The 12343-nt window shown below is 55.8% G+C and overlaps 1 protein-coding gene across 1 annotated transcript; it reads left to right on the top strand.

Moving 5' to 3' along the window:
- Window positions 1-1317: 1317 nt before the first annotated feature.
- On the top strand, window positions 1318-12053 carry CCDC197 (coiled-coil domain containing 197). The gene is made up of 7 exons (XM_059687150.1): window positions 1318-1520; window positions 3643-3725; window positions 4691-4869; window positions 6974-7081; window positions 7541-7557; window positions 8242-8356; window positions 11793-12053. The coding sequence occupies exons 1-7, from the start codon at window positions 1408-1410 to the stop codon at window positions 11994-11996; spliced, it is 819 nt and encodes a 272-aa protein (XP_059543133.1). The 5' UTR covers window positions 1318-1407; the 3' UTR covers window positions 11997-12053.
- The last annotated feature ends 290 nt before the right edge of the window (window positions 12054-12343 follow it).

Here is a 12343-nt window from a genome sequence, read left to right as displayed (position 1 = left end):
GAAGGTGCTCAGCACTGTGCCCACAGAGGCTGGCCGCCCTGAGCGAGCGCACCCTCTGCAGCCAGGCTGACCAGGCCACGCCCTCAGCAGAAACCCTCCAGCTGCCGCTGCCTCCTCGCCTGGCTCATCTGAGCCTCCGTGTGCTGAGCTCAGCATCCCTTTCTCCTTCTCCAGCCCGCAGCTCGGGGTTGCTCTGGGAAACCTGCTGCCCCCATTGTGACAGGACGGCCCAGGGGCGGATCCTGCAATGGGCAGGTCACAGGACAGAAGGCAGCAGTGTGATGTCACGGCCCATTGGCGGATCTGCAATGAGCAGGTGACAGGACAGAAGGCAGCAGTGTGACATCATGGCCCAGGGGCGGATCCTGCAATGGGCAGGTCACAGGACAGAAGGCAGCAGTGTGATGTCACGGCCCATTGGCGGATCTACAATGAGCAGGTGACAGGACAGAAGGCAGCAGTGTGACGTCATGGCCCAGGGGTGGACCTGCAATAGGCAGGTCACAGGACAGAAGGCAGCATTGTGACGACACGGCCGGCTGTGGCTTGTGCTCCTGGGTGGTGAGTCAGCAAGGCAGCTTCCTCCTCCCAAGCTCAGGTACGCATGTCTGATCTGGGGGTGGAGATGCTGAGCCTGTGGCCCCTCACCTCCTCTCCGGGCCCCTCCTCTGTGCGGGGGCTGGGCCAGGAGGCACCCAATGCATGGTGCCCCTGGGACTTTCTTCTCCTTTTGGTCATAACTGGGGGCCAGACTTAGGCGAGGGGCCCAGGAACTCTTTGCAAGGCGGGTGGAAGCTCCGCGGTAACTAGACCAGCTTCCCAGCCAACCACGAGCTTATTCAAAGCGTGTCTCATCTCCACTCCAACTCGGTCAGCTCTGTGTAAGCTCGGAGTTTGTGGTGTCGGCTGAGTGCGTGCCTGGGCGGAGGGATGGGCCCGGAGAGAGACGACAAAAGCGCCTGTCCCTCTGAGGCAGCTGCTGAGCCAGCCCAGCTCTGACCCTGGCCGTCCTGGTGCCACGGAAACCAGCCCCTGTTGGGAGTCCGGCATGTGGGTGCCCGCGGGTCCTGGCGGCGATGGGGCCGTCCCAGTTATGGGGTGACAGGGCCATAGGCTGCTCCAGAACGGCACGTTTGGTCCTTCCAGAGCTGGGGTGCAGCTCAAAGACCCCAGATTTTGGATTTAATGAACCCCGAGTCCACATCCAGTCCTACTGTGCGTCCTTGAGCTGGGCACCCGGCCCCCTCTGAGCCTGTTTCCCTTTCTGTGAAGTGGGAGTGTACCCTGGCCACCGAGGACTGTCGGAGCACCAGAAGACCAAGGCCGCTGCCCTGCGTGTGGCCGTCACCTTCCAGCCCGGCCCCCATGACCCTCGCCCTCCAGAGCGGCCTGGCGTGGTGAGGGGCAATGCCAGGGGCCATGGACACGGGCCAGGCGTCCGGCCCGAGCAGTACTGGCGATGGCGACAAGGACAGATACCTGCAGGTGCTGTTACAGGAACTCTGCCAGCTCCAGGCCAAGTACGAGTTTTCCAGGCCCCGCCGGGCCCCCAACCTCATCCCCAGAGCCGCCTGCCGTGGGCTGAGTGGCTGGGACTGAGTTAAAATGCCAGGAAATGGGGGAGGAGAGTGAGGCCTGGGAGTAAAGGGGGAGGGGCAGCTGAGGCGAGGGGGGTGGGGGGCTGGCTACCGTCCTTTCACCTGAGACCCTGGGTGGGTCTCAGCCCTCCACAGGCAGGATCCCCATCACGGAGGCAGGGCCCCCACCACAGAGGCAGGATCCCCATCACGGAGACAGGATCCCCATCACAGAGGCAGGATCCCCATCACGGAGACAGGATCCCCATCACGGAGGCAGGGCCCCCACCACAGAGGCAGGATCCCCATCACGGAGACAGGATCCCCATCACAGAGGCAGGATCCCCATCACGGAGACAGGATCCCCATCACGGAGGCAGGATCCCCATCACGGAGGCAGGGTCCCCATCACGGAGGCAGGATCCCCATCACGGAGACAGGATCCCCATCACGGAGGCAGGATCCCCATCACAGCGGCAGGATCCCCATCACGGAGGCAGGATCCCCATCACGGAGGCAGGATCCCCATCACAGCGGCAGGATCCCCATCACGGAGGCAGGATCCCCATCACGGAGGCAGGATCCCCATCACGGAGGCAGGATCCCCATCACGGAGGCAGGATCCCCATCACAGCGGCAGGATCCCCATCACGGAGGCAGGGCCCCCATCACGGAGACAGGATCCCCATCACGGAGGCAGGATCCCCATCACGGAGGCAGGGCCCCCATCACGGAGACAGGATCCCCATCACGGAGGCAGGATCCCCATCACGGAGGCAGGATCCCCATCACGGAGGCAGGGCCCCCATCACGGAGGCAGGATCCCCATCACGGAGGCAGGATCCCCATCACGGAGGCAGGATCCCCATCACGGAGACAGGATCCCCATCACGGAGGCAGGGCCCCATCACGGAGGCAGGGCCCCCATCACGGAGGCAGGATCCCCATCACGGAGGCAGGGCCCCCATCACGGAGACAGGATCCCCATCACGGAGGCAGGATCCCCATCACGGAGGCAGGGCCCCCATCACGGAGGCAGGGCCCCCATCACGGAGCCAGGGCTGTGGGTGCCATCCTGTGCACCTGTTGGCCCAGCCCCTCTATAATCATCCTGCGAGGTTGCCGCGTGGCTCTGAGTGGAGACCCTGGGTCCTCACCTCCCAGGGGGCCCTTGGATTTCAGGCCGCCCACAAAGCCTGGATTAGATGCAAACCTCTGTGTCTGAGCAATTTTTAGGGAAGAAAGGTCCAACCCCTTCATCAGGTTCTATAAGGGCCCCAGGAGGTTTAGCACCGTGGCCCCGCGTGCTAGTTGCAGGAAAAGACAAATTTTCCCTGCATTTTCTAGGACCGTGTGGATGAGAACATGGGGCCTGAGAGGCAGAGTGGCTTGCCATGGATCACTCTATTGTCACTCAGAGATTGTCACCCCACCCCCCGTCGGCTCAGCCAGCTGGCCGGGGCAGGCCCTACTCTGCCCTCTGCCCTTGACCGTTGACCTTGACTAGGCCCAGGGTGGAGACTCATCTTGCTTAGGGATCCCCTGAGAGTCAGACACAGCTGGGCGGCAGCATGTGGCCCTCTCCCCTCCAGGGGGTGCTGGGTTCCTGACCTCAGACTGGGTGCTTATGAGGTGCTAGGATCCCCAGGCACAGTCCCGGCCAGCCTGTGGGGGAGGGTCTCTCACGACCCCCATGGCAGATGGGCACAGACAGGTAAAACACCTGCCAGGTCTCCGGCTGATAGGGGCTTAAGCCACCCAGCACCTGCTCAGCCTCCAGGAGAGGCACCGTAGGCCCCCAAGCAGGAAAATCCTGGCTTCACTCCCCGGGGCCTACGTCACCGACCTCAGGCGCCTCTCTGACCTCTTTGTGGCTAGGTTTGCTCAGCAGTAAAATGGAGTGGACAGACTGAAGTCAGTGGCCCACTGATGGCGGGGGGGTGGACAGCCAGCACCGCTCTGAGCAGGGGACCACAGAGGGTGGCCCTGCAAGGGGTCAGGATCTGGGAGCCTCCCAACCACAGCCTCCTGTCTGGCTCACACCATCACTGCAATGTCCCCACAGGCAGAGGAAGCTGAAGAGAGAGATGCGGAAGTACAAGCGTTTTGAAGACTATCTGATTAAGGTCCTTGAGAAAATCCCCAAGGGTAGGTATGCAGCTTCCTGTGTGTGGCCACTTCTAGACTCAGGAGTGGAGCAGTGTGTGGCCTCACTGAGCCTCTAGCTCAGTGGTTCTCAACCTTCTGGCCCTTTAGATACAGTCCCTCACGTTGTGACCCAACCATAAAATTATTTTCGTGGCTACTTCATCACTGTCATGTTGCTGCTGTTATGAATCGTCATGGAAATATCTGATATGCAGGATGGTCTTAGGCGACCCCTGTGAAAGGGTCGTTCGGCCGCCAAAGGGGTCGCGACCCACAGGTTGAGAACCGCTGCGAGTCTAGCTCACCTCGGGAGGGTGATCCGCGGAGGCCGATGCCCGGTGTTTGAGGAGGGCCGGGTGCGGAGCCAGCCTGCCTGAGGGCCCAGGCCTGCCAGCACCGACCATGTGGCCTGTGGTAGGTTCTCAGGGTCGTGGTTTCTGAACTGTACGGTGGAACAGCAGCAGTTGTGGGGACTAGATGAACGCCTCTTTCCTAAGCATGTACCGGGGCCCGGCATTTAGCTAGCACCCAGTCACTGTGGGCTACTGTTACTGGTCTTTTGTTTGTCTTTGGTTTGTGTTTGTGTTTTGCTATTATCAACTAAAATTACGCAGACAACTGAATGGGTTTTTGTATCTTGTTTTGTTTTATCCTGATTTATACCAAAATCCACTGTTCCAGTGCTGAAAACTTGTTAGGAAAGGGAAGGGAAGACAAACACGTTTTTGTTTTTGTTTTTTTCAGAGAAGAAGGGAGAGGGGGAGAGAGAGAGAAAGGTCAATGATGAGAGTCATGCATTGGCTGCCTCCTGCAGGCCCCCTACTGGGGATCGAGCCCAGCTGGAGTTCTGGGGCGCCAGCAGAAGCCCCATCTACCTTATTAGCATCGCCCACTGAAGGGGCGGGTGAGGGCCAGCTCTCTGGCCACCCACCCGCCCAGCACTGTCTCCGTAGGTTACAATGAAGGGCAGGAGACGGAGGAGGCCCAGGAGGAGGCCCTGGTGGAGGCCCTGGTGGAGCACTATGGGAAGCTCTTCACCGTCAGCCAGGACATCCAGAAGCACCTGGAGGCCTTCTCCAAGATGAGCCAGGCCGTCCACCAGAGCCTGGAGTCCCTGGAGGAAAGCCATCGAGCTCTTATTCCGGTAACAGCTGCCTGCCGCCTGGCCCGTCCCCACTGGCCCAGAGAGCGGGGGTCCTAGGGCCCCCTCCCTCCCCAGCCCGGAAGCAGTGGTGGGGCTTTCACCCCAGAGACCTGCCCTGTCTCCCTTCCTCTGCCCTTCCGCTGGCTGGCTTGGGGTTTCTCCTGAGGCTCGGCTTATGCTCACACGGTGCTCTTTGTGGTAGAAAAGCCACGAGTTCTGAACTCAGACAGCCTGGGGTTCAAATCCCAGCTCAGCCTTTCTAGATGCACAACCCTGGGCAAGTCTGCACCCACGCCAAGCCTCAGTTCCTTCATCGGTCAAATGGGGGCCATGCAACTTAGCCACTTCAGTGGTCGGCTAACTGCGGCTCGGCAAACAGAGACTCGCGAGCCGCACGCGGCTCTTTGGCCCCTTCAGTGTGGCTCTTCCACAAAATACCGACTTCTGCGCATGGGCCACGAAGTTTCAATCGCACTGTACATGCGCGCCCGCACGTGGTATTTTGTGGAAGAGCCACACTCAAGGGACCAAGGAGCCGCATGTGGCTCACAAGCCACGGTTTGCCGACCACTGCACTAGGTTGTTGAGAGACACCGAACTCAACCGGTCTCAAAGGAAGTGCCCCCACGAAGTCCTCCCTCTGTGCGTCCTTCTTGGTTACTCTTGCAATAAACAGAACTTCGCCAGGGAGGTTGGGCATTCCAGGCAGCAGGAACTGCCCAGTCAAAGGCATGGCATGCCTCACGCGCGTGCTGCAGCTGGGGCCTGGGGCCAGGGAGGGGGAGGGGACAGGAGGGAGAGGAAGGCTGGCAGGTTGACTGACTCTTGCAAAGGACCATTGGTGACGTTTGCCCCGAGTCCTCCCCCTGGTGGCAGCACTGAACACCTACACCACTTGGCACCTTCCTTCCTTCCTTTGGAGAACCAGGGAGGGCCCTGTATGGCCGGCGGCACCGCAATGAGCGTTTTACGTGCTTTATCTCCTTTAAATCTCGCCCAGCACCTCCAGGTCGGTGCTCTGTCCCAAGGGCTGAGCGAGGGCAGGCGAGTGAGAGGAGTGTGTTGCTGCAGGGTTGGCTCCCATCTTTTTAAAAAATGGTAATATTTTGTTCATCGTGAACTTTTTTGCATTAACTTTGATTTTTTAAAAAATATATTTTTATCGCCGAAACCGGTTTGGCTCAGTGGATAGAGCGTCGGCCTGCGGACTGAAGGGTCCCAGGTTCGATTCCGGTCAAGGGCATGTACCTGGGTTGCGGGCACATCCCCAGTAGGAGATGTGCAGGAGGCAGCTGATCGATGTTTCTCTCTCATCAATGTTTCTAACTCTCTCTCTCTCCCTTCCTCTCTGTAAAAAAAATCAATAAAATATATTAAAAAAATAAAAAATAAAAATATATTTTTATTGATTTCAGAGAGGAAGGAAGAGGGAGAGAGAGAGAGAACCATCCATGATGAGAGAGAGTCATGGATCAGCTGCCTCCTGCACGCCCCACACTGGGGATTGAGCCCACAACCCAGGCATGTGCCCTTGACTGGAATCGAACCTGGGACCCTTCAGTCCGCAGGCCAACGCTCTATCCACTGAGCCAAACCAGCCAGGGCATCTTTGATTTTTTTTTTAATTGCATTAAGATATTGTTTATCCTGTTTGTTTGCTGAGGGTTTTTTTTAATTCCCTCTTGAGTTTAACACCTTAGTTGCCGCCATGCTGTCCTTCCCATTTTCGAGGTGAGGAAACTAAGGCTCGAGACATGAGGACACTGTGAGGTCCTGTGTCTTCCAAACTCAACGGGGCCTGGAGGTGGGACTGTGCTCAGCACAGCGTGGTGGCCGCAGCCTGGCTTCCCACTGTCCTCCCAGCAGCCCCTTGCGGCCAGGAGGGCACAGACCGATGGCTCTGGGTCTGACGAGGAAAACGGGGTTCTGGGGGCTGAGCGGGGATTCTGTCCCCAGGCAGCCTGGGCATGGCCTCTGCTGCATCTCCTGGTGCTTTCAATGGCCCCGCCTCCCACCCCATCATCACTCAGACCGCCCTGGGCAGCGGGCTTCTCGGGCCTGGGCGGGCTCGTGCCCCGAAGTGACCCAGCCCTTCTCCCCACAGACCCTCAAGATCCGGCTGTGCCAGCTGCAGAAGAGGTGTCACCGCAGGCAGGAGCAGTGGCAGTCGGGACGTGGTGTTGCCTTCCAGAAAGACACGGGCAGCCATAGTGTGAGTCCAGTCTGCTGGCCCAGGGGCGGGGGCAGGGGCGGAGGCTGCTGTCTCCTCACCCCCAACACACACACACACACACACACACACACACACACACACACACCACTTACCCGCTTGCACCATGGTGACTGCTAGCTTTCGAAGGGCTTCTCTAAGATGGGCCAGGTGTCACTTTATCGGCGGGCAAAACTGCAGCCACAGACCCAGCTCTACCAAGAACCGGAGCTGGGATCCCCGGCCCGGGCCCAGGGCCCGGCCTATGCTGGCTGCTTGATCGGTCCTTCTGTCATGCCTGTGATGAATAACAATGACATTGAAATGAGTGGTTGCTGTGCACTATCTTTGATCATGACCAGGAAGGGCTTAGCCCACGGCCTAACCCAGAATAGGCACTCCGAACTATTGCTTGGTTTTACCCATACCCATTTCACAGATGAGAAAAGTGGTGCTCAGGAGAGCAAGTCATGGTCAAAGTTCATGACCAGGGCCAGGATTTCTGAGCTTAGGCTCTCGAACTGCTTCTTATTGGCTTTTCACCCACGAAAATTGCTCAGAACTGTGGCCTTCCAGCCTCAGGGGCTGGGGCTGCTGGAAGGGCACAGGGACTGAGGCCTGGGGCACAGGGCTGCTGTGCGCACACTCCACCCGGGCAGGGTGTGGTCATCGGATGTAGGACCTTCCCAGGCCCCGTAGGACCCTAATTTGGAAGACATGAAAGTTGGGGTCTGTGGGCTGCTGGCTCCCAACCAAGGAGCTGGGAGAGGGAGCAGGCTGGCACAGGTAAGAGCCCCTCTGGGTCTTTTTAAGGTGGGAAGCAAGGCTGCAGCAGCTGATCGCCACCCCGGAGGCCTCAAGTCCAGGACGCAGGCACTGCCCGGAGTGCAGAGGGCTGGGTGCCTCCAGGCCCCTGCCCAGCCCCTGCCCCAGGTGTGGACCACCGACATCTCCAGCCAGGAGGACCCTCAGGCCCTGCGGGCGGGAGGGACTGGATAAAGCCCTTGGGGAGTGGGGCACAGACCAGGATGAGCAGGTGGCTCCTGGATCCCGGTCGCTTCTCTGACCTGAGAGAGCTGGGGCCAGGGGGCCAGGGGGCCAGGGGATTCTGGGAGAAGGCTGAGCCGCTCTCTCCCCCTCCGCTCCCTGCTCCTCTTGCAGAGCCAGCTGCTCAACTATATGCAAATGGCCATCGACAGCATGGCCCAGCAGTGCTGCTCCTCTGACTGTGTGGAGCCCAAGAGCATGGGCCTCTTCTCCAAGCTGGACCTGATTCAGGTGACGCCTCCCTGCTTCCCAGGCTGGCCCAACCTCAGCCGATTCGGGGTGCATTCGTGGTTAGCCCCCCATTAGCCCCTCTCTCCACGGCTGCATGGGCTCCTGGTGCCCATGAGGTCTGGGGGTCTCCATTAGTCTCTCAGCAAACTTATGATGAGCACCTATGAGGTGCAAGGTCGGAGGTGGGTGTCAAGGAATTCCTGCCCTGCTGGCCTGTATGTGCAGCCCTCCCTGGCACATCACACACTCACACACACACACGCGCGCGCGCGCCATGTACACACTCATACAGACATTCACAGGTGCTCTCTGCACACCTAACATACACACGAAACATACACTGACACCTGCACACACACACACCAAAGTGCACACGCATGAGGTCCCACATTTACACGTGTGTATGCTGGGAGGGGCATTTTGGTGAGTAAGGGAGCTGTGTAACGAGACCTCAATTTAAACTTCAGACTCTCAGTCAAGTCCAGGGAAGTGTCCCTTCTCACTGCCCCATAGGCCCAAACCCCCATCATCATAACGCGGATGCTCCGTGACAGGGAACATGTGACCACATTGGCTTCCACTGACAGCAGAGCATATGTATTTATTTTTATTTTTAATCACCATATGGTTGTGATGTAATTCAGATATCATAACGCTTCCCCGTTTAAAGCGCCCGCTTCAGTGTTTTCAGTATAGAATCGCCCGACCATCATTACTATCTAATTCCTGAGCATCTTCACCGCCCCCACAATACATGTTGCATCTGCCTTCTTTCACTTCACGTACTGTCTTCAAGTTTCATCCGTACAGGAACATGAATCAATACTTCCTTCCTTTAAGTGGCTGAAAATAGCCCTTTGTTTGGCTAACCCTCACTTTGGTTAGCCAGTCATCAGTTGATGGGCATTTGGGTTATTTCCTTTTTTTTTTTTTTTTTACTATTATGAATAATGCTGCTACGAACATTCATGAACATGTTTTCGTGTGGACATTCTTTTCAATTACTTTGGGTATACACCTCGGAGTGGAATTTGAGTCATGTGGTAGCTGTTTGAGGAACTGCCATACTGTTCTGCAAAGTGGCTGCATAATTTTACAACCCTAGGGTCCATGTACGCGGCCTCCAATTTCCCCATCTCCTCGGCAACACTTGGTATTATCTGTCTTTTGCAACTTGGCCATCCTAGTGGACGTGAAGCGGTGTCTCATTGTGGTTTTGATTTGCATTTTCTGGATGACGAAGATGAATGTTGAGCACCTTTTCATGAGGTGTTATTGGCTGTTTGTATATCTTCTTTGGAGAAATATCTATTCAGATCCTTTGCGCATTTTTAAATTGGATCGTTTGTCTTTATTGTTGAGTTGTAAGAATTCCTTACCTCGTCTGGATACAAGTCCCTTCTACAATATATGATTTGAAAACATTTTCTCTCATTCTATGGATTGTCTTTTCTTTTTTTAAAAAAAAAAAAATTTGTTTTATTGATTTTTTACAGAGAGGAAGGGAGAGAGATAGAGAGCCAGAAACATCAATGAGAGAGAAACATTGATCAGCTGCCTCCTGCACGCCCCCCACTGGGGATGTGCCCGCAACTAAGGTACATGTCCTTGACTGGAATCAAACCCGGGACCCTTGAGTCCGCAGGCTGAAGCTCTATCCACTGAGCCAAACCGGTTCTGGCATATGGATTGTCTTTTCATGTTGATGGTATCCATTGAAGCACAAACGTTAATTTTTATGAATCCAATTTAGCTATTTTTTCTTTGGTTATTACGCTTTAGGCATCATATCAAAAAAAAAAGAAAGAAGAAAGAAAAAAAGAAAGAAAGAAAAAACATTGCCTACCTAATCCAAAGTTATAAAGATTTATATCTAAGTTTTTTGTAAGAAGTTTGTAGTTTTTGCTCTATTATTTAGATTTATTATCCATTTTTAATTGTTTGTATATGATATAAGGATCCAATTTCACTGTTTTGCATAAGGATATTTATTTGTCCTGATACAATTTTGAAAAAATGATTCTTCCCCCATTGAATTGTCTCCTCGCCCTTGCCAAAAATCAATTGCCCATAAAGGAGAAGTGTTGCCCTAACCGGTTTGGCTCAGTGGATAGAGCATCGGTCTGCAGACTCAAGGGTCGCAGGTTTGATTCCAGTCAAGGGCATGTACCTTGGTTGTGGGCACATCCCCAGTAGGTAGTGTGCAGGAGGCAGCTGATCGATGTTTCTCTCTCATCGATGTTTCTAACTCTCAACTCTCTATTCCTCTCCCCCTCTCTGTAAAAAATCAATAAAATATTTTTTTTTTAAAAAAAAGGAGAAGTGTGAGTTCTGGACCCCTTTCTATCCCGTTGATCCATTTGTCTGCCCTTATGCCGGTACCACCCTGTCTTGACTACCGTAACTTCGGAGTAAGCTTTGAAATCCGTAGGTGTGAGTCACACAACCCCGCTCTTGGTTGAGGTTGTTGGACTCTTCGAACAGGCATGTCTCGCATCTCCAGCGCATGTTTGGTGCCTGGGTTTCAGGCATGGTGCGACCGGAGGCCCAGTAGCACCATCAAGGACCTGGCCTTCCCACGCTCCCCTGCCTGCCACCTTCAGTCCTGGCTTCATCCTAGCTCCTGACTTGCTTTCCTCACTTGAGGTAGGTTCAGTGGAGACATTCAAACAGGATCCTTCGCTTCTCTGGAACCCAAAGAGGCAAGTCCCTTCCCCAGTGTTGTCCAGTAGCAGCAGTCAGCGGTGAGCAAGCCTGCATCCTAGGCGAGAAGCACTTCTTTTAAGAGTGTCACGGGCAGTAGCAGGGCCCCTCTGTGGCATCGCTCAGAGGCACCATCCATGTTGAAGGCCACATAACTGGCACCCCCTGGGGCTTAACTCCTTCCGGTTGCAAAATGAATGACGTGATTTTGAAGAAGGGTACGTTTGTCTAAATAGTTACAGTGTCTTCATTCCACCTTCCCCTAAAAAAGTAATGTCAAGGGGTCCCCATGGTCTCCTGTACTAGTCACCCCACCTAGTTTTGAGACACACACCTGCATGTGCTCACATTGTGCTGGGTAGAGCTGGGGGTGGGGGAGATAAAGGGCTACCTGGTCCCCAAGAACTGAATGCCTCTCAGGGAGGGAGGCGAGGGCAGCCAGGGTGTGTTTTGTGGAGGAAGCAGTGGTAAGAGGCAGGCAACCACCTTCAAGAAGCCACAAAGATCTGGACTCTGAGTCCTCCAGCTCGGCCACCACTGGGCTGTGCAGCTTCAGGCCAGTCACTTGACCTCTCTGAACCTAGGTTTGCTCATTCACCAATCGTCACTGATACCACATCCTTGCTAGGGCTCTTGTGAAAGCTAAAGGAGATGTAGGCAGATTTTAATGGTGCTTTGGTCCCTGGGGAGTGGTGTCCAGAATAAAGAATGAGAGGTTTGTTTTTCCTCCTAGAAATTTATATTGGACAAAACGGAGACCGTGAAATTTATCTTACTGCTCATGGAACCCAGTGTGTGCTGGACAGGCGGTAGACACAAGGACCAGGGATTCAGAAGTTGCCCCAGACCCTTCAGAAAATGTCCGACGAGGCAAGATATCACCCCAAGGGCCCCCATTCCCACCACCGAGCCTTCAGAGTGCCCCTGCCTGCGCTGACCCGCCGTCGGCCACCGGGCCGGCCAGCATCACGACCATCTCCTGACCTGCTTGGCCTCCTTTTCTCACCACCAGCGCCCTTGAGTGGGTGGGAGCCAGCCTGGGGCAGTGAGCGAATGGGTGGGGTCCTGGGGCCAGCTGGGGTGGGGTGCTGTTCTCTATGATGGGGGGTTGACAGGGATCAAGATGAGGTCTGCCTGGGGCCATGGGGAAGAGGGGGGTTCCTGAGTCAGAGGCGGCAGCCAGGTGGGAAGTCCCAGGCTGGAGACCAGCAGCCAGGAGCCACTGCCTTTGTGTCACCGGCGGGTTCACCTGAGACCACGGAGCTCTGCCTGGCTGTCGGGATG

This window comes from Myotis daubentonii, chromosome 1 (assembly GCF_963259705.1).
Source record: "Myotis daubentonii chromosome 1, mMyoDau2.1, whole genome shotgun sequence".
Lineage (NCBI taxonomy): Eukaryota > Metazoa > Chordata > Mammalia > Chiroptera > Vespertilionidae > Myotis > Myotis daubentonii.
The sequence above is the reverse complement of the archived record's forward strand: the minus strand, read 5'-3'. Positions and strand labels throughout refer to the sequence as shown.